Genomic DNA, 21,097 nt, shown 5'->3' on the forward strand with positions numbered 1-21,097 from the left:
GTTATTTACCCTTTGTCACCACCTGGTGAGTAAATATATGTGTAACTAAAACCATTAAAATTGACAACCGGTCCGCAACTTCTTTTCCCCCATGTATCTACCGGTCCTTGGCGCAAAAAAGGTTGGGAACCCCTGTGTTACATAACTGGACAATCATGTAATTCAGGTTACAGCTCAAAAAACGTGTTTTAGTATCACTAACCAAATCGATATTGAAATTAATCGAATCGGAATCGAATCGAATCGGGATTGATCGATTCGGAACCTTGTGAATCGGAATCAAATCGATTCTTGAAATTTGAACCAATACCCAGGCCTACTTGCGATTATTAAATGTCTCTGTCTCTACTGAATTTCAATTCATTCTTAACCAATGCATCAAGAGTGCTGTGAGAGAAAACTGTCCGGTGTCTAGCATTATCATTATGCCATGTGTAAGCAGCGTTAAGCCTCTGAGTGAGCCAACCTGTCAAGCCAGCTGTGGCTCACAACTGTGACATGTGACTGACACTGAGGTGATAGGACAGACAGGGTGCAGGGTGGAGCTGAGATCATAGGGACAGACAGGGTGCAGGGCAGGGCCGAGGGGAAATTAGTTTGTGTGTCTGTGACAGAGCCAGAGTCAAGTGGGTGAAGGACAAACAGATAGACGGATGAACAGGGGGGAAAGAGACACTCTATAGCAGTGCTGACCAATTTGGGGCCCGCGCTCTGTTTGTTTTGCCCCCCCCCCCCCCAATAAAGCTGATTTTCAAAGTACCTTGAGGATTTTTCAAGTTGTGAATTAAGTCAAATTTCTCTCTTGATTACAAAGGTGGAAAATACAACTGTTTTTAACGAGGTGTTTACAGATTAAATGTTTAAGCTCCCCACAAATGCAGATGTTTTTTTTAATATATATATAACCAATTGCAAATTATTACAATTACCAAACAGATAAAAAGTAGATTATTATATTGAAATGTTATTTTAGATTTAGAATGTTAATTTTCTATAAAACACAATACATTTTAATGTAATTCCACAACGTTTATTTTTGGCCCTCGGCCCTCCACCCAGATTGAGTTTTGGCCCTTCATGGGAAAGAATTTGGGCACCCCTGCTCTATAGCCTGGCTGAGATCTATTATTTAGAAATGATTGCAGCTCAGTAGCGTCCATGATTGCCTCAGAGTGTGTAGTCCAGACACCCACTGTGTGTAGTCCAGACACACACTGTGTGTAGTCCAGACACACCCTGTGTGTAGTCCAGACACACCCTGTGTGTAGTCCAGACACACACTGTGTGTAGTCCAGACACACTGCTGCTACATTTGACCCACCTCACAGATAGAACATGTGAATCATTTCTTTCCTCTCTAGTCTTGCTTGACCCACAGGTCAGTTGAGAGTCTCTCGTCATCATCATACTTTTGGCTGCCTTGGCCAGGTCTCCCTTGTAAAAGAGATCCTTGATCTCAGTGGGACTAACCTGGTTAAAATAGGTTCAATAAATAATAATAACACTGTCTCACTGGTGGTTATGAGCCAGGATGTTTCATCTGTATAGTGAGTTCAGAAGTCGATAGGGCAAGAGGAGCACAATAATCAAGGGAAGTCACTAAAAAGCCAATGTTGTATTTACAAGGTATATAATGCAGGAATCCTGAAGTTAAATAAAAAAAATTAAGACAATATATTTTAAGACCTCAATGCCACTTTCGTCACATCAGTGATAGGGGTGTAAATCACAAGTTTCACAATACGATATTATATATAGACTATTTGGACAATGATACAATAATGGCTGATATCACAAAGTCTGCCACGATACGATTTAGATTAAATTCAGGGGTCTGCAATCGATATTAGAGGATATCATCATGTCAATTTAACACAATCAGCACAATAGCTACAAAATAATATTATAATACCTTATCAAATGGCAATTAAGACTTTTTAATACTTTTAAGGGCCTTCGTTTCCCCTAAATTGATTTATCAAATTTCAATTACTTTTCAAGCCCCCGCGGATATCATGATTTATCTCTAATTAGCACATACACTCAGAAAGAAAGAAACGAGGACTGAAGGTAGGACAGAATAAGCTGTTTGGGAAGTGAGGTCACAAGCACCCAGGACAGCCAGTGCCGAGAGAGAGGTTGGGTCACGTTGGTCCTCTTGCTGCAGTAAATATTGATGGTTGCTAAGCAACTCAATTAATAACTCCAATGAGTGAAAAGAAGGAAGGTGGTGCATGCTGGGTAAGGCATGTTAGCTCAGCTGATGTGTTCTATAAGCTTCATTTGCAAGTGAAACAATATTGAGTGCATGGGAAGACATACTCATTACAAATGCAAATGCTGGAAAATGTTTTGAAATGGTGACAAACTTAAAGTCACATTCTTGACCAGTAGTGCACTTTGCAAAACACATGAACACATTGCCTAGTAATGTTTGATATATCAAGTCATTCCAGTATTGGCTTTGTCCTAACATATATTTCAGACCAAACCACATACAGTATCTCTCAGGCCATGTTCAGACTAGGAGGCCAAATCTGATTTGTGAACTTTAATGACCTATTAATGATTCTATCCAGATTGGTTTTATGAGTCTGGACGCTCCAAGTCTGATTCGTGTCACTCGTCCCAAACCACATAATATGGAGGTCTGGAGTGACACACAGATCCGACTTGAACACTTGCCCAAATCAGATTTGTGGCAGTGCGGACACACTCCCAAATCAGATTTGGGAAACCAATCAAGATAAGAATAACGACTTTAGCAGCAAATCGGATTTGCCATAAATACCAACTGTATTGGCTTCTTACTTGAGCAATAGAACATGCTTCAGATATGCCAGTGAAATAACATGCTTCAGATATGCCAGTGAAATAACATGCTTCAGATATGCCAGTGAAATAAAGGGGAAGTTGGTGGGAGAACAGGGCTTTGGCACCTCATGTGACTGCCAGCGTGACGGAGAGCAGACCACAGAGAAAGTGTTGGGCCGAAGGAACCAGAAACAGCAGCACAAGGAAATTGCTACCTTGCTGGTCTCAGAGTGTGACATAGCCATTTGCCCTTTGACCCCCTCAGAGACATTCCATGAGCTATGACCTTCTAATAGAGGTGTGAAGTGTCCCTCTCCAGACATGGCTGCAAATGCATCACATACTTTTACCACAGCCATAATGTGGAGAAATGAACATTTAGCCTCGAGTCTGGATGCATCAACAAATATGACGAAATGGAGGGGTTAAGCTTAAGGGCTACCATGCAAGGTGCATACCATGCAACCATGACATCATGGGTTCAAATGTGGCCTCACACTTTGTTGCATGTCAGCTCTCTCTCTCTCTCTCTCTCTCTCTCTCTCTCTCTCTCTCTCTCTCTCTCTCTCTCTCTCTCTCTCTCTCTCTCTCTCTCTCTCTCTCTCTCTCTCTCTCTCTCTCTCTCTCTCTCTCTCTCTCTCTCTCTCTCTCTCTCTCTCTCTCTCTCTCTCTCTCTCTCTCTCTCTCATCTACTGCAGTGGTCCCCAACCACCGGGCCACAACGTATTTGGTACCGGGCCGCGAGCCCGGTCCCAAAATAAATATATATATATATATATATATATATATTTTTAAATAAACATAGGCTATAATATTATAGGCTGTGCATGGTAGTTAAAACATAGTTTCAAGTTGACGTTTATTTATGTTTGTATATATATGTAACTAAAACCATTAAAATTGACAACCGGTCCGCGACTTTTTCTCCCATGTATCTACCGGTCCTTGGCACAAAAAAGGTTGGGAACCCCTGATCTACTGTACTAAATAAGTACATTTATGAATGGAGATCTCTGTGATCCAGTAAACACCACACATTATAGAAAACTTTCATAATTCTCTCTGGTGTGCAAAGAATTGATTATTCTTCATTGATGAAACAGCACACAAACAAAAGAATTTCGCCTCAAGGCTCACATCAAAACCACTGCAAAAGTTCACCACCTCCCACCTCCCCTGCCATTATGTGTGAATGGAAGTGAACACAGACAGGTTAGGCTAGCAGCACATTCAGTGAACCACCCAGATACCTTCTGAACAGCAAACACACTTTGCTTGTTTTCATTCACAGTCTATAACATGAACAATAGACCGTGCCACAGACAGGAAGGTGACTACAGAGCTCAGGTAGGCCTGTGCAGGGGAATATCAATATGTTTATAAGTCTCAATGTCCATATCAGAGGAGCATAAGAACTACCAGTCATATGTAAACAGGCCAAATAGTGAAGTTAACATGTCGCTTCTCTGATCTTCCCCATATTTCAGGTGATAGCTGGGATTTCACCTACTGTGTCCTTGTTAGTACCACACTGACAAGTTTACAAAAAATCTGATGCTGGTTTTCTACTTTGGAAATAATTCAAAATTTGGCTAAAGATATGGAAAGGCCTGAGACACCTCTTACACTGATTGATCTAATTTAGCACTTTACTCACCCAGCATATTAATGGACAATATAGAGTGACAGCTAGTAAGTCTACAGTAAAACAACATTGGGTATAATGTATAACTATGTGAGGAATCAAAAATATTAACAGTTATCATGAGGTCCTTAATTTCCCCAACTTCTGTAAACACCATGCAAGTTCATGAGGCATATTAGTTATACAGGACCTATATAATACCAGAACTTAATCTACTCTTAACTGATCCCTGAGGTTCAGATTAGCAAAACTGATCTATAGCTAAAACAGAGGTTTGTTCTACTCACCTGGCTGATCCTGACTGATCTGTCAGTGCTGCTCACCTGAGACCCACCCAAACTCTCTGTAATCTTTGCGTCTGTTGTAACTCCTAACTGCAGCATTCCAGCATGTCTGTCACATGCCTCCCAGGCCACAGCAGACTGGTCTGAGCTTACAGAAGATCTCTGTGCTTATAGAAAACAAACTGTCCATCCACAGACACACAATGCACACAATGCATACATTACACAGGCTGCTTTTAGCAGAGCATTATGACCGTACAGATGGAGGCACCTATGGAGGTGTTTGAGATGGGTGGTGCCCGTGGGAATCGAACCAACAACCCTGACAGTGGCATGCTCTACTACCCACTGAGCTGTCCAGGAGGACCACACGCTTCTCATGCAGCCAGCAGTGGCCATACAGACGTGCTTCAGAGTGCAGAAGAATAACAGCTGTACCTGGTTGAAAGTATGTCTTGGCAGGGGAAGGGGACGATACTTGCCGTGTGTCTGTTTAGGATATGAAAATATTGTGGCTGTCAAACAGGAGTTCACAGAGTCACACTGTCATAATGTACAGTAAACCTATACAGCAGTATATTGTAGACTCCTTTCCTCCCACTGACACAACATGTTAACATTTGTAAAGTTAGCACCAAAACACATTTTAATGCACACACGCACGCACGCACACACACACACACACACACACACACACACACACACACACACACACACACACACACACACAAGCACGAATTTGCAATACTGTAGCTACGACCACTGAATATTCTGAAATGCAGGATAGCAGGGGCAGCCCACCCTACTCTGCCTCTGCCACCCTGCATTTAGAAATCACACACACACACACACACACACACACACACACACACACACACGGCAAATGGCAGCCTCCTAGGATGAAAACTGTGGCCGCCAAAGGGTGCTGAACTTTATGTGGACCGGCCGACCAACCGACAGAGTGACCAATATAGAGCTGCTGGTCACAGCTAACACACACACACACACACACACACACACACACACACACACACACACACACACACACACACACACACACACACACACACACACACACACACACACACACACACACACACACAGTACACACACAGTACAGGCTGAGGGCTATGGCTCAGTAAACACAACACTGGCTTACGTCGTTGATAACTGGACACTGATATCAACATGGCAGTGCTTCTGGGAAAGCCTCCCACCTTCCGCAGCCAAACTGAGCATGGCCAAAATAGACACGGTGCATTTCAGAGTCAAATATAATACTGCATGTTCTTCTATCACATGACTCACACAACCAATGCACTGCACTCATGTGGATAATGGAAGTAAATACAGGAGTGCCATTTGAAACCATTGACCATTTCAAAAAGCCATTCTTCAGCTTTGACACATCATCAGATGGAAAGTCTCTAGTTGAAGCGATCGCTCTGACGCTCGGCACTCGACTCCGTTTCCTGTTCTAGACGGGTTTCATGCACAGAGATGTCAGCTCATACAGGGCTGCACTCTGAGGTGGCCGATGCACTTTATGAGCCAATGATATGATGCACATTAATTACATTCATTCACAACATATTTGACTGTCAGCCATGACAGTTTAGCCAGAGCTTACCCAACCCAACAATCGTGATTAAAATCAGTTGCTCTGGAGGCTGAAAAGTGATGAGTAATGGTGGGCCACGCCCAACAGACACATGTGAGGAAGACTGGGTGGTGTGGGTACAGCACACAGCACACTAGCTGCTGACAGGACTTTTAAATAGCACTGGCTGCTACTTGACCAAACGGTCGATAGTGAAAATGGGAATCACCTCATCTCAATGGCAGCAATGACGAGAGCAGCAGTGGCACAAGTCAAGAACCTGGAGTAGCACTGTAAAAGTAGCAACAAAAGCTAACTGTCGACTGGATCTTTAGTGCAGGGCTGCATGACGATGAACTATATTGCTGAATTCTTCAAAAGTAAACAGACAGCTGAATAACCTGAAGACAAAGTTCATTTAGTGAGTTAAACCTCATGCTATCTATGCTAATTTTTTATATAGGCCTATATATGTTTATTTTATTTAACCTTAAAGGAACAGCTCACCCTAAAATCCAAAATACATATATTCCCTCTCAATTGTGGTGCTATTTATCCATCTATATCGTTTTGTGTTAGTTGCCTGAGTTTTGGAGATATCGGCCGCAGTTTCTGCCTTCTCTCCAATACAATGGAACTGGATGGCACTCGGCTTGTGGTGCTCAAAGTGCCAAAGAAATACATTTGAAAAACTCAACAGCAATGTCTCTTTGGAGAAATCATGACCTGGTTACTCAAGATAATCCACAGACCTTGTTATGAGCAGTTTCATAGAGGAACTATTTTCTTTTGACCGAACTACACCCGCTAGCTGCTAGCTAGTTCCTACATGAGACTGCAAAAGAAAATAGTTCCTACATGAAACTGCTCACAACAAAGTCTGTGCATTATTTTGAGTAACCAGGTCATGATTTCTGGAAAGAGACAATGCTGTTGAGTTTTTCAAATGTATTTTTTTGGTGCTTCGAGCGCTACAAGCCGAGTGACATCCAGTTCCATTGTATTCAAGACAAGGCAGAAACTCTGTGGCCGATATCTCCAAAACTCAGGCAACTATCCCAAAACGATATAGATGGATAAATAAATACCACTACAGGTGAGAGGAAAAATATGTATTTTGGATTTTAGGGTGAGCTGTCCCTTTAATTTATACAGGAAGTCCCTTGAGACAAAGCTCTCATTTGCAAAGACGCCCTGTTACAGTGCATAGACATTTACAAAAAAGTTACAAAATTACAGTACAAATAAAATTAACAAGATAAGATTATAAAAAGCACATTAATCAAACTTATTGATCTTCAAGTACTCTGAACGACTAGAACATCGCTCCAGTTTTAGAGTGCTGTATCTGGATAGTCACAGTCACTATGCTATCACTAGCTAGCTTGTCCAGTTGCTTGTGAGCTGGCACTCTGAGGAGGACACTCTGTCAGTTTTATACTTTACTTATTATACTGCCTCATTCTGCATAATGTGCAATATGTTATTAATCACTAATCTGTTTGACTACTTTCTTGGAAACTATCATACACGTCACCTGGTATGTTGGGTGGATGCATGGGTCCAGTGGTGAGCAAGGTGAGGTTAGTTTATTCTCCATCAAATGCAAAGAGCAGAAACATCAGACTTTTGCTTTTTCACACTGAAGAACATGTGTTGATCAAAACAGAGCCACCGACCCTGGCTTGCTTGAAGAAGCCAACAGGAATCTTTGCCTAAACCCACACAGAGGAGCATGTCAGCCCACTGACACAATATGTGGCGTATTAACTGATAGAGTTACTAAAATAGAACAGAAGCCTAGAGGCAGCTAGCTTAGCCGATTCCCTTCAGTTACACACAGTAACAATGTAGCCAAGTTTCCAAAGCTTTCCTCCACTTGACACGTAAACAGATACAAAATGCTGTTAATGTTGCCATCTCACAAAACAGAACAATAAGTTGCCAAGTCTGTGATCATAACAGCTGCTGTCAACTAATGGAACTGCAATAGGCTAAAAGTCAAAGTGATTTGACAGAGATGAGTCAAACAGGAAGACCTTCGACACAGACAGGCACAAAAACACCTTTAGCTAGGCTACATACCATAGGTTTGAGGTTGAGTGTGTATCCTTCTCCTCTATGTCTGTGTAGTGTGTATATAGCCAAGCTGCTCCCTTGAGGCTCCTTTACCTTAGATTCACTCTGACAGAAGTCTATAGCGTATGCCACATACACACACATGCACAAGTACACTGACATGTACACACATCAACAACACACTACAGACACACGCCCCAGCCGCAACTTTCTGCTCCTCCTATTGGAAGCAGCCCAACAAGCTGGTGCTGCTCTAGCCCCTCCCCTTCCCCCGCAAAGGCACCGGACCATTGGATGACCAGACGCACAAAGCCCGCCCACTTCTCACTGCTGGCCAGGAAAAAATAAATAAGCCAAGTCATTTTCCATGTGTGAGGGAAACTTTGGGCTGGGTTAGTGTGTGTGTGTGTGTGTGTGTGTGTATGTGTGGGTGTGGGGGGGGGGGGATGTAGTAGCTTGATAAGAGACACAATGGCCGACATAATGATATAGTGCAGGAAGGAAGATTAGTTGCTGGACGAGTACGGTGGAGACAGAGAAGCAGGGTGAAGTCGTGCTGATTAACTAGGCAAAAGTGGATTTGCTGCAGCAGGCTGGTTTGGCAGAGCATGGGTGTGTCTGATACACTCACTGCTTAGGAATTTAGACTGCAGAGAGCCGCTCCAAAACAGAGACAGAGAGAGAGAGTATAATGTGGTGAGAGAGAGAGAGAGAGAGAGAGAGAGAGAGAGAGAGAGAGAGAGAGAGAGAGAGAGAGAGAGAGAGAGAGAGAGAGAGAGAGAGAGAGAGAGAGGGGTGGATGGGGGCAGAGCCACGTCACATCTAGCCCAAACCACACCCCTTATACAGGAAACTAAGAGCAAACCGTTTAAGAAACAAACAGATGTTTGGAGGATGAGAGAATACACCACTGAACAGAAACAACGGTTTTCACGCCGAAACGAGTCCGCACATGCTCCGTCTCCCCACTGAAGTCCAAAGGCCATGAAGCGATTAGCCTCAAAGCAGAGGAGCAGACAGGAAACAGGAAATGCAGCTGCTGGACACCAGCCAGGGGTTATGTAAAGAGTTTTGGAAAAACATGGCGACGTAATCTTTCGCCTCTCTAGGCACGAGCGCCACAGATTCCATCGATTAGTTTGAAAGTTCAGTACCTGAGTTCGAGCAAAAGTGAGTCCAGCAGAGACTTTTTCTTAGGTGGAGCATTGATTGTGATGCACTCAGCACCAACATCTTAAAGGGAGGTGCTGCAGGTCAAAAATGTTAAAGGGGAGGTCTGAAGAGAGCAGCACCCCCTTGTGTCTAAGAACATAATAGCACTTAGATGAAAATGAATGGAGGATTGTTTGTGTGTGTGCCTGTCTACAACTGCTCTGTAGGCTTACTGTATGTCTGTCAACTTCTCTATCACGCTGTTGTTTTTGTTGCAGGAGTGTGGAGACTAGACTCCTGCAACAGACTAGACTGTTTTCGCCTCTGTTCCGATGACAACAATTAGCTTAGTATGCTTAGTATGTGCAATAATCTGTATTCTTATATAGTTTAACCTACTAACTTTATTGTCGGTGTTGGTACTTTCTCTGAAATTGCACTTTTGTGGGGTAGATGGAATCGTAATTTTGTTTTGTGTATAGCTTGAATGACAATAAAGTTGAACGTGAACATCCAGTAAAATGGCAGATGACTGCTACATGTTTCTCTGCCAAGGGAAATAAAATTATGCAAATCAATACAAAGGAAAAATATTTGTGCGGTTGTTTGGAAGGTGTAACACTTGTAGTGCTCGATTAAAAAAAATACTCCCTGCGGGGTCAATTTCTCTAACTATGTGCTTCCTGAATGACAGCCAGCCTGCAGAACTAGAATTTACATTTTTGATGAAAGAAGATATACTGTAATCTTCTTACAAGTTAAAACTATAACATGGGGGAAGATGAGACAGGAACAAAACAAAACTAGCACTACTACTGGGTGGTCTAATATGCTACCATGGATTTTTTTCTCTCGGTATTCAACAACTGACAGTGACACTGAGCAGATTCGGTCATGCAAATAATCTGCAGACACTAATACCGCATTTAGCAGAGAACTTTTACTGTGTGGGATTTATTGTCCAATACATTTGTAAAAGTGTAAAGAGATGGAACTTTATACCCTTTTATGTTACCAGCTCTTTACGAGCAACAAGAAACATAGACGTTTCCGTTGTCTTCCTTAATGTGTGAGCATGAATGAAGTGGTTTATAGTATAATATATAATCTGTTTAACCATCATCGGCCAAGTTGAACTTGAGTAACACCTTAAATAGGGATACACAGGGGTCAGTAGCAGTGCATGGTAGATGTTTTAGAATGGGACCTCAGCTATTTCTGCTTGAGAGGCATGGCCTGCCTTGTGTCTGCCTTCCTCCGGCCATATTTATCTAAACATATCTTAAGAAGGACAAGTAGTGGAAGCACTGACCTCCTCGACTTATGATGCAATCTTTACCCTGGCATCTCTCTGATAAGACATAATCAATGTGTCTGTTGTGGAAGATGGCCAAATAAATCGCCTGATAGGCTACATTCCTGGCTCCAATAACACAAGAACAGCCTATCCCCTGCTTCTGTGTAGTGTATCTGTGTGTGTGTGTGTGTGTGTGTGTGTGTGTGTTGTGCGCGCGCGTGCGTGTGCATGCATGTTTATGAGAGAAAGAGCTGCATGCTTACACCTTACTTGGTAGCCTTTGGTAATAACAATTATCTGTTGACAACTAATGAGCCAAACCAGGTCATGGACCCGCCCATCTCCAGGGATTGACCAATCAGAAAATCTGAAGTTGAGAACAGTGGGAGGTTTATAGTCTGAAATTCAAGTTCTGTTGCCTAGGAGTTCAGCAAACAGGAGTTCACAGGCAAACTCAAGATGGGGTACCGGGTAGTCTCCTAAACCTGTGGGAGGAGAGCACAAGAGTGATGGTAGAACGGTATGTTTAGTGGCACTAAAGTGAGAATTTGCTGTGAAGAGTGTTTTTGGATTGAAAATACAAGGATCCATCAGTGCCTAAATATATTTGGAGGTTATTAAAGAGTGTGAAACAGGACTTGTCTGACTATAAAAGCTGGACTTTACCATGTTCCTTTGGAGTACAAGTTCTATAAGCAGCTACCGTGTGTGTCCCATAAATAAGAGAAACTAGCTGTCAGGACTGGAACCATTCTAAATATTCTACCTACACTCCGATGTCACTCTAGCCCCTCTCCTCCCCCCCCTCCTCCTCCTCCTCCCTCCAGCCACCACCACCCGTCCACACACATGCTCATCGCCCCATTCTACCCTGGCTGCAGCCACCAATACCTGATGCAGCATTTGCATGTATATCCCTCATTTGTGTGTGTATCCCTTTAAGACCGCCAACCGCGCAATGCAGTTCGCGGTCTTAAAGGGATACACACACAAATGCTGCATCAGGTATCAATGGGTTAAAGGAGAATACCATTTAACGTTGTTGTTGTTGTTGTTTTACATTACTGTACTCATTTTTCAGTGTTTTTAAAATACACTTTTTAGGTCAAACCTAGCTAGAAATGAACTGCTATAAACTGCTGCTCTAAATAAGACATGTGACAATAACGTGTGTAAGGTGTGTGTTTTGAGGGATTATTTCTTGGTGGAGACTTCCACCTCATCCTGTGGGTGACTGACAGGATGCAGACTGAGCATAACATAATGTGCTCGGTGATAGAAAAAACTCAAACTCAGGCACAATAATGGTCAGTGTTGTGGAAATAATTTCCTCTCCGAGGACAATAAACTATCTATCTTGTTTTTCATACTGCACAAAATGCCAGTAAATGGCTTTCTCTGTGATCAGAGATCAGATTGACTTCTTCTGAAGGGAGGAAAAGGAGTCCTGACATCTTCAACTGCACTGAATGTGTGTTCCTTTAGACACAATGTGCGAAGGTATTATCATTTAAAGTGTACAATGTCCTGTAGAGCATTCTACTGTATCTAGGCACAGAGGTTTTTTTTATCTAGTTTAGCTTTATTTTCAAGATTAAGGAGGACATGATTCTCTCCACTAAAACTACAGTATGCAAATGTACTGCAATATTTGCAACTTCAGTAGTTATGCATTTTCTGGGCACTGTGTCTTGTAGGACGGCACGGTGGCTCAGTGGTTAACACTGTTGCCTCACAGCAAGAAGGTCCCGGGTTCGAACCCCGGTCCGTCCCAGGTCCTTTCTGTGTGGAGTTTGCATGTTCTCCCCGTGTCCGTGTGGGTTTTCTCCGGGTGCTCCGGTTTCCTCCCACCATCAAAGAAAGACATGTATGTTAGGGTTAATACTCCTGTCAGTGCCCCTGACCAAGGCACTGGCAAAAGAACTGGAGTTGGTCCCCGGGCGCTGCACTGTGGCTGCCCACTGCTCCTAGTTCTAGGAAGGTTCCTAGTAGAGGATGGGTCAAATGCAGAGGATGAATTTCCCCATGGGGATAAATAAAGGATAACTTAACTTAACTTAACTTAACTCCTCTCGCACTACTTAACTGCCAGCAACTGAACTTGGTCTTAAAATAAATGTTATAATATAATACTGCTGCACCCCTTAAATACCGTAATAGGTGTGTCTGTTTAAATTCTAAGATGCAAAGTGACGTCCTACTCTTCAACACTACAATCCTCTCTCTCAGTATCAACCATCTTGCCTTTTCTCTTCTCCTCTGTTCCATAACATTCTGCTTCCCATCCTCTGGTTTTCCCCTCGGCATCCATGTCTCCCCCCCCTCTCTTTAAACCAGGGATATTCTTTGCTCTCCTGGATGTCTGTGTACCATCTACATCTATGAGTCTAAATTTAGCACTGTACATTCGGGTTTGTTTACCCACATCCTCCATCCCACACTTAAACACACACAGCAGGAAATTAACTTTTTCTACTTACTGAGAAACCTTTCGACTGTCTGCTATGCTAGAACCTCTGTCTTACCCTTGCGTGTCTCAAACTGTTTATCAGATGTTCGCATTGTAGGCATTTATCGCGAACAACCTTGACAGATAGAGATGCCAGCAATTACCTCATATCCAGTACTAGCTTGCTAAGTCAACATGTCATCATCACCAACGTCTAGCCTGCTACTTTCGTGTGTTGATGTGAAGACCAATGCTGAGCATCTCAATGATTATATCCCATTACAATTTCCAGTGAGTGTGTGGCTGCTCGCTAGCGTTTCATTTCCTATCCTTACTTGTTGGGTAAAAAACATCGGGTGGCAAACACACTATAGCTCTCCCTTAAGCATGCAAGTTCTTAATCTGCAAATCTAATTTCCTTCGGGATATCAATAAAACTGAACTGAACTGAACTGAACTGCATCACAGATGTAAACAACAGACATGAAAACAAAATGTCGTGCCCAAGATGTTTGTGCTGAGCAGAACAACGCCCTGCTAGAGCTCACTGTCATAAGCCCCTTTAGCCCAGAGGTCTGGAAGCTCTGTCAGAAGTGCTTCTACATCGTCGACATGATGAGCCTGTGAGCGTGATCGAAGTCTGTGAAGCGAGAAATCTGACAGCATGAGTCTCCATCACTGGCCTGTGGGATAAACTTGTCTAATGATGTGGTACTGTATAGGAAATGCACTTTCTCACGCACGCACGCACGCACGCACGCACGCACGCACGCACGCACGCACACACACACACACACACACACACACACACACACACACACACACACAACACACACACACACACACACACACACACACAGCCTGAGGGTGTGTATGTATCACTCTGATCCACGTGCTGGACTGTTGTTCCCGCCCCTCTCCAGGCAGACACACATGTCCTTAATAAAGCCGTTTCTCTATAACATGAAGTATTCATACATTATTTATATTTGATACATTATAACATTTTGCCCCCTCGACTTGGGTCGAAGAGGTGAACAGTACCCGACACTAGAATTTCATTCAAATATCGTGATACTTCACTTGGCATTCGTGCGATACGATATATTGCCACACAAAATAAATATCGCGATACTATGCATGCTGTATCGATTTCCCCCCCCACCCCTATCAACCAGCGGGGAATAGAACACTATGTTCTATTGCAGCCTCACTGATCCAGGCTGATAAGACGTGTGTATTATGTATGTATAATAAGCAAAACATAAGCAGCATTTCAGAGAGATACTTCTCAGTAGGTCTTAAGATCTATACAGTAATACAGGATATATATACATTGCAGTACTGTAAGTACTGTAACTGCTGACCATTAAATCAAACCAAGTGTGAAGCGTCAAGACCGACGTATACCACGTCCACTTAGCTTTGAGTGTGTGTGTGTGTTTGACACAGTAAGTGCACTGGACATGTGGATATGAGTGTGACACCATTGTCTCGTTGTCATCATTGGGACAGTATTGCGACGGTTATGAATGCGCCCTCAACATATGTTTCCCCCAGTGGCCATTTCCTGTCACTGTAGTACCGATAGGTACCAGATGATAGGGAGTTGAGGGGGGGGGTGGGAGGCAGAATGCAATCCAGGCCTTGGGAATCTGGCCCAAAACAACACCACTTCCCACGAAAGAAGATCAGATAGGCTATCTGCGTCCAGTCCTCTTCCCAACCAACCCACACTAGTGGTGTGTAACCTTTAACACATAGCGTGACTCACACGCTGCTAAGCTAACTCAGTGCTGATAACAGACAGCAGTACTTTAGGTCACTATGTCTGCCAGACCAGACATACATGAAAATGTTACACAAGCTAATCACATTGAGCCCTCAGCACATGACAAACATGCGATTTTAACTATTGTAGAAAAAAACACCTAGACTGACGTAGTCCAACTCACACACACCCATGTGTGATAACTCCATCATCACAGGAGAATGCACTTTCAGCGAGGCATAAAAACTCACAGCCCTGTGCGAGGAACAAAACGTACTACTGTACGCCGATTCAACCTTCTGACTACGTTTTTCTTATGAAAATGAAAACAGTATAGTCTGCACTTGTTAGAAACACTCCACTTGGATCAAACACACACACACACACACACACACACACACACACACACACACACGCACGCACGCACGCACGCGCATGCACACACACACACAGGCGTATCCCCTTAGAAACCATCAAAACTGGCGTCTATCCACATTTCCTGCAAACAGACACAACTGTCAGCAAACATGTCCTCAACAAAGCAGGCCTTGTCCCCCAGCCTTGGCTTAATATCTCACTACTACAGAACACATTCTGGTTCTGGTTGACCCGTCTCACATTCCAGACCTCCTCACCTCCCAGCCGAGAGAGAGAGAGAGAGAGGGAGGGGGGGGGGGGGGGGGGAAGGTCAAACTTGGAGTGGTGCCAAGACAGTTTTCCTCTTGGCGTGCCTTCCCGTATAAGTCCTTTGCTAAACATACAAAAAGCCATGCACAGTAACACTAGTACCGGTACTCATTCACAACTGCAAACACATCTCAAATACACCTACCCTTATGGCTGCTAACTCACATTAACATAACAGAAAATACACGTGGATACTTTGGATAAGTTGCTCAACACAATACAATAGCACACACAGGCAGACAGACAGACAGACAGATGGACAGACACACACACCTGCTGCTCCACAGCCACACCGTGGAGGACCGGGACGTCCCGTGGCGGGCCTCTGATCCAGCTCAGTAACTGGCCCATGTTGGCTGAATGTGCCTCCGACTGTCTGTGTGTGTCAACCCTCTGTCTAGTGTGTTAGCTGCATGCTCCCAGCAGCACACGGGGAGCGGAGTGGAGCGCGAGAGGGGGCAGGGCAGAGGGAAGAGGGGGCGGGGGGAAGTCAAAAGAGGCCGGGCCCGTAACTCTCTCTGGGTTATAAAGAGAACAGCGCTGACCGGGGGGGACTGACACGCATCTGATGAGGGGCCACATCTGAGCCTCTCCTCATGGGAAACGGATACTACTCCGAGCAGCACGGACATACAGAAATATATCTTGACCATCAATGTATGTAACTCTCGCTCGCTCGCTCAGTCTTCTCTGCGAAAGTCCAACGACCTACTTATGGAGAAGCACACACACACACACACACACCCACATTGGTAATGATATATAGCTGTCCAGCACACACAGGGATACATATGCACACAGAGACAAATGCGTACGCACACATTCACTGGCAGCAATAAAAGATAGCGTGTGGAAACACCATGGCTCCATAAGTGCCTAGGAGAATATAGGGAGGGGCACGACTTGACTTTTGATATCACAGCTGGGTCAGCTATCCGCCAAGCGAGGCCAAGTTCAGCTCAAAACTTTACTGATCATGTTTCGTTTATTTTTTATTTTTCCATCACCTCAGGGGGCTAATACTGACAAGGCAAATCCAAGACAATCAGCACGCAATAGAGAGGCAAAGTGAACGTCACTTCCTGCTTCAGCACTGTACCAGAGATTTTCTTCCACAATTTATTTTCCCATAGATATTTTGTTAAATGCTTATAAAAAATAGTTTTACTTGGTCAAACCAAACGCTTCAGCTATATTTAGAATCGGGAGAGACCATAGAACGTTTCACTCGGACCAAAACTTAAAAAAACAACAGTCGAAAAAATATTTTCTTTAAACCCACATTTTTTTTAATGTTTTGGTCAGAGTGAAATGTTATGTGGTCTCTCCTGTTTCAACCGTTTGCTTTGAACAAGTAAAACTATTTGTATACGCATTTTACGAAATGTCAATGGGAAAATAAATGGCGGATGAAAATCTCTGGTACAGTGCTGAAGCAGGAAGTGACGTTCCACTTTGCCTCTCTATCACTCAGTTGAAATATTAACTGTATCAATCAATAGTTACTGATTGAGCCAATAGAAAACTATCACTTTCCTTGGTAAAAGGAGGGGATTTCAATGTGATCGATCAAAACCACCAGGAAACATGCATGCAAGCGCTATAAAAAAAAATGTGCCTGTTGCAGAATCAGAATAAACTCACTGGTGTACAAAAAGTGCAGAAGTCAAGATAAATAATTTAGCAAAGGCTAAAGGCATGGGTGTTGCCTCTGAAGTTTCACTCTCTTTACTATTAATGATTACCCTATTACTTCACTAATCGAGCAATTAGGACATGCCAATCACCGGCTTGCAAACACATTTCAATTATGAATGAAAAAGTCACCACAAAGGCAGCATACACACAGTGTGAACAAGTACGGTCGTGTGTTTATGAAGCTGTCATGTTGCTCCTATTGTTGTCGTGTCACTCCCATTACTCCAGCAAACCACAAGTCATTGGAAAGCAGTGGGAGAGCAAAGTACAACTCGAGCCGTATCTCTGAGCTTATACCCAATAGCACATGACTGACTTCAGTGCATTGTGTGTGTGTGTGCCTTTGGCTAGCACCTGGGTGGGGTCAGCAGACAATACAGTCTTTGAGTCAGTCACAGTGTGTAGTGTAGTGTAGCCTAAGAGCTGAACTCTAAAAGCAGCCATTGTTTCAGCAGCACCTCTCAGCGAAAAAATGGACATCATGTTTTTCGACGACAATCAAACCAAACAGACCAAAAACACTTGTGTTTGTCCAGCAGACAACAGGTTGACTGATGTAAAATTTATGTTGCACTATTTACTATTTACTATCTATTGTTGCTGCTTTATGGAGGCAATGCCCTCACTTTTTACTTGAACTCGATCACTCCTGGAGTGTGTGTCTCTGTGTCACCTGATGTCTGATGATGTTGACGTTTTTGTACTATATGTCCACATGCCTGCCGCAAAACAAATTTCCTTCGGGATATCAATAAAGTTGAAGTTGAAGTTGAAGTCGGTTGAATCGTGGTCACTAAAGCTTCCATTACCCAGAACTATTTTGCTCGTTAAACCGCGCCATATATACTGTAAGGGTATATAAGGCTGGCAATTGCAACCTGTAACATCATATACACTGTGGGAGCAGCAACACAGTGACAGTATGGAACATATGACGGAGCCTGTGAAAGAACTCCCATTAGCAGGTGCAATATGATACAGAAACTGACTGGTTGTGAACCACATCCCTGTTTGACACAAACATATTTCATGAATACCAGTGGACTCCAAAAAATACAAATAAAAATTATGTGAGTTTAGTTGAATGATGTTGAGTGATTTCTGGTGTACACAGTGTTCACACTGTGAAGGAATGAAGTCATGCTGGTCTGCAGCACCTGACAGCTTGAAAACAGACAAAGCATATAATGAAAGACATATATCTACCTATGTAGCTGTGCATACATGTCACACAGACACACATGCTCACGAACACATACACAAACGCACGCACACGCGTCGCACACATACACACACACACCGACGCATACACATGCATTCCAGGCGTTGCCCACCCACAGCAGAGCACACTCCCTACAGACACACCTTTCAGTGATGTGATATGTCAGCCGACCCAGCCTGTAGAACCAGCTGTTGCATCATAGGAGAGAGAGAGTCGTCTTGGAACCTCCCCAGGATCTACCTGAGCTTTTAATCCGTTTTATGGGGATGTGTTGTAGGACGGATTGGACGATATATTGAAATTCAATAGATATCGCGATGCAAAAATGTGACAATATGTATTGTGGGGCAGAAAAAATGATCGCACTATCAACTAGCTACATTTGTTCTTCTTCTGTAATAATCACAATTTAGGAAGATTTCCCATCACAATTTCACAAGCTCTCCATCCAAATTATAGGCGGTTTTAACTTGACAACATAAACAATCTAAATTGAACCCCAGCTCACTTCCTGTTGCAGTGTTTGCTAGTGCAAGAGAACAGGACTGACAATTGCATGAAAACCGTCTGTCGAATTTGAACTTTATCATGACACTTTTTCATAGTTGTTTACATTCTAGCAAGCCAATGCCACTGCTAGAAAGATTTGCGGCTCAGAACTCAACATAATTCTCCACAGTCATACTTTGTTGTTACCATTGAGCTTTTAGTTATGACATCATATTGTGGTTGTTGTTATCAAATTGTAACCCCCATAATGTGTATCAAATCATATCCTGAGATAAGTGAGTGTATCATCCCATCCCTAAAAGGTCGATCTTGTTTCTCATCAGTTACTTCATCAGGTTGGCAAATAAAGATTCAATCACATAAGCACAACATTTACCAATGTGTGTGTGTGTGTGTGTGTGTGTGTGTGTGTGTGTGTGTGTGTGTGTGTGTGTGTGTGTGTGTGTGTGTGCGTGTGCGTGTGTGCGTGCGCGTGCGCGTGCGTGTGTGCATGTGCATGTGCGTGTGTAACTGGACTCTCCTGCTGAACTGGCTCTCATCTCTATGTTTAGATCCATGTGGTACTAATTCTGCCATACAGCTCTGACCCCTTCAATGGCCGGCCTCACACAGTTCCCTCCCTTAAATGTGTGTTCCCACTGCTGTTGACAGACATTGTACATCCACCTGCTAACATGCTAATAGCAACATGGACAGATAATGCGTATATCCCTTATCATTATCTTTTCCAGAAAATGTGCAATACACAATGTACAATTGCAATGCAAATAGTTTGCAGACGCATATAATCAATCTGGTAAGTAAGGCTAATTTTACATCAGCAATTTGACAATATCAGCAGCAAAGACTGCATGTTTGTGGTTGATCTTGATCTCATTAGAGATGTGTTCACATCTACCACTCAACAAAGTGACACTATTATTATTGTTGTGAAAGTCATCACGGTATTCGATACGATATTTGTACGATTATACGATGCGAGTTTGCCCAAACGCATCCCTCCGTATTTGATCTATCTCTGTTCCATACGTCCACCTCATCTAGGAACCAGCATCGAGCCCGACCCCGTTCCTCTCCGTCTTCCCACTCAAACCAGCAGCACAGTTTAGAAGCAGGGCGATGAAGGCCAGGAATGACTTCTTGTCCATGCAGATCACGTTACTCTGACTAGTGGGAAGCATTTCACAGCACCTGCATACCCTCTAATCTCACTCATCTTCAAGGCTTTCTTCCTCTGACTCTCAGACACACTCAGTCACAACCATACATACCACTTCTACTGATCCTAATCGAGTGAACATCTCCCACTTTTCCTCCAATACACTTCCCAACCTCATGTGGATCCTTAAAAATCCCGTCATACCATCCGTTAGCCACCATTCCAACCAAAAAAAGACTATCCCCCCCCCCCACTGAATCATCAGTCACTCAAATCCTTCCATCACCTTTTCTTATTCTTGCTATCAATAAATCAATCAATCAACTTTATTATCAGACACACTAGTTAGACAGAAATGGGCAGGGCCTCTATCAGCTGATGCAGAATGACCCAAGGAATCCAGGGAAAAGCTAATTTTGATTGTAGATGCTACGGTTCAAAAGTTATGGACCAAAACGTAAAGAGGGCTGTTATAGCGCCACCTAGTGGTCAACAAGTGTAACTTTCCCGCCCATAGTAAAAGGTGACTCTGTGAACCTACCTACCTACCTAGTTCAGTAGCGGCAGGTCTTACGGTTTCTGAATGGGATCAAATAGGGCTTCCTAATGGTCCCCCAAATGGTCTTGTAAATTGAGTGGACAAACCCTGGTATAGGGCCTGCGCCACTGTGTGCGCTGGCCAAAAACAGACATAACATTTAAAAGAACACACAAAAACTCAGTACAGCTA

General features: G+C 43.3%; 1 protein-coding gene across 16 annotated transcripts in view; it reads right to left on the reverse strand.

Moving 5' to 3' along the window:
* Positions 1-21,097, reverse strand: part of cast (calpastatin) — a 46,972-nt gene that overhangs the window by 22,504 nt on the left and 3,371 nt on the right. For 7 of the 16 annotated variants that reach the window (XM_083660828.1, XM_083660837.1, XM_083660827.1 and 4 more), the window contains exon 1: positions 8,429-8,592. The exons of 6 other annotated variants lie outside the window; for them this stretch is intronic. In XM_083660828.1, coding sequence (XP_083516954.1) covers positions 8,429-8,584 — 156 coding nt within the window. In that variant the 5' untranslated portion in view covers positions 8,585-8,592. Of the gene's footprint in view, positions 1-8,428; positions 8,593-16,051; positions 16,182-21,097 lie in introns of those variants that run through there. 3 more of the 16 variants (XM_083660830.1, XM_083660838.1, XM_083660833.1) reach the window with 1 other exon arrangement.

The sequence above is a fragment of the Poromitra crassiceps genome, assembly GCF_964638095.1.
Source record: "Poromitra crassiceps genome assembly, chromosome: 25".
NCBI lineage: Eukaryota > Metazoa > Chordata > Actinopteri > Beryciformes > Melamphaidae > Poromitra > Poromitra crassiceps.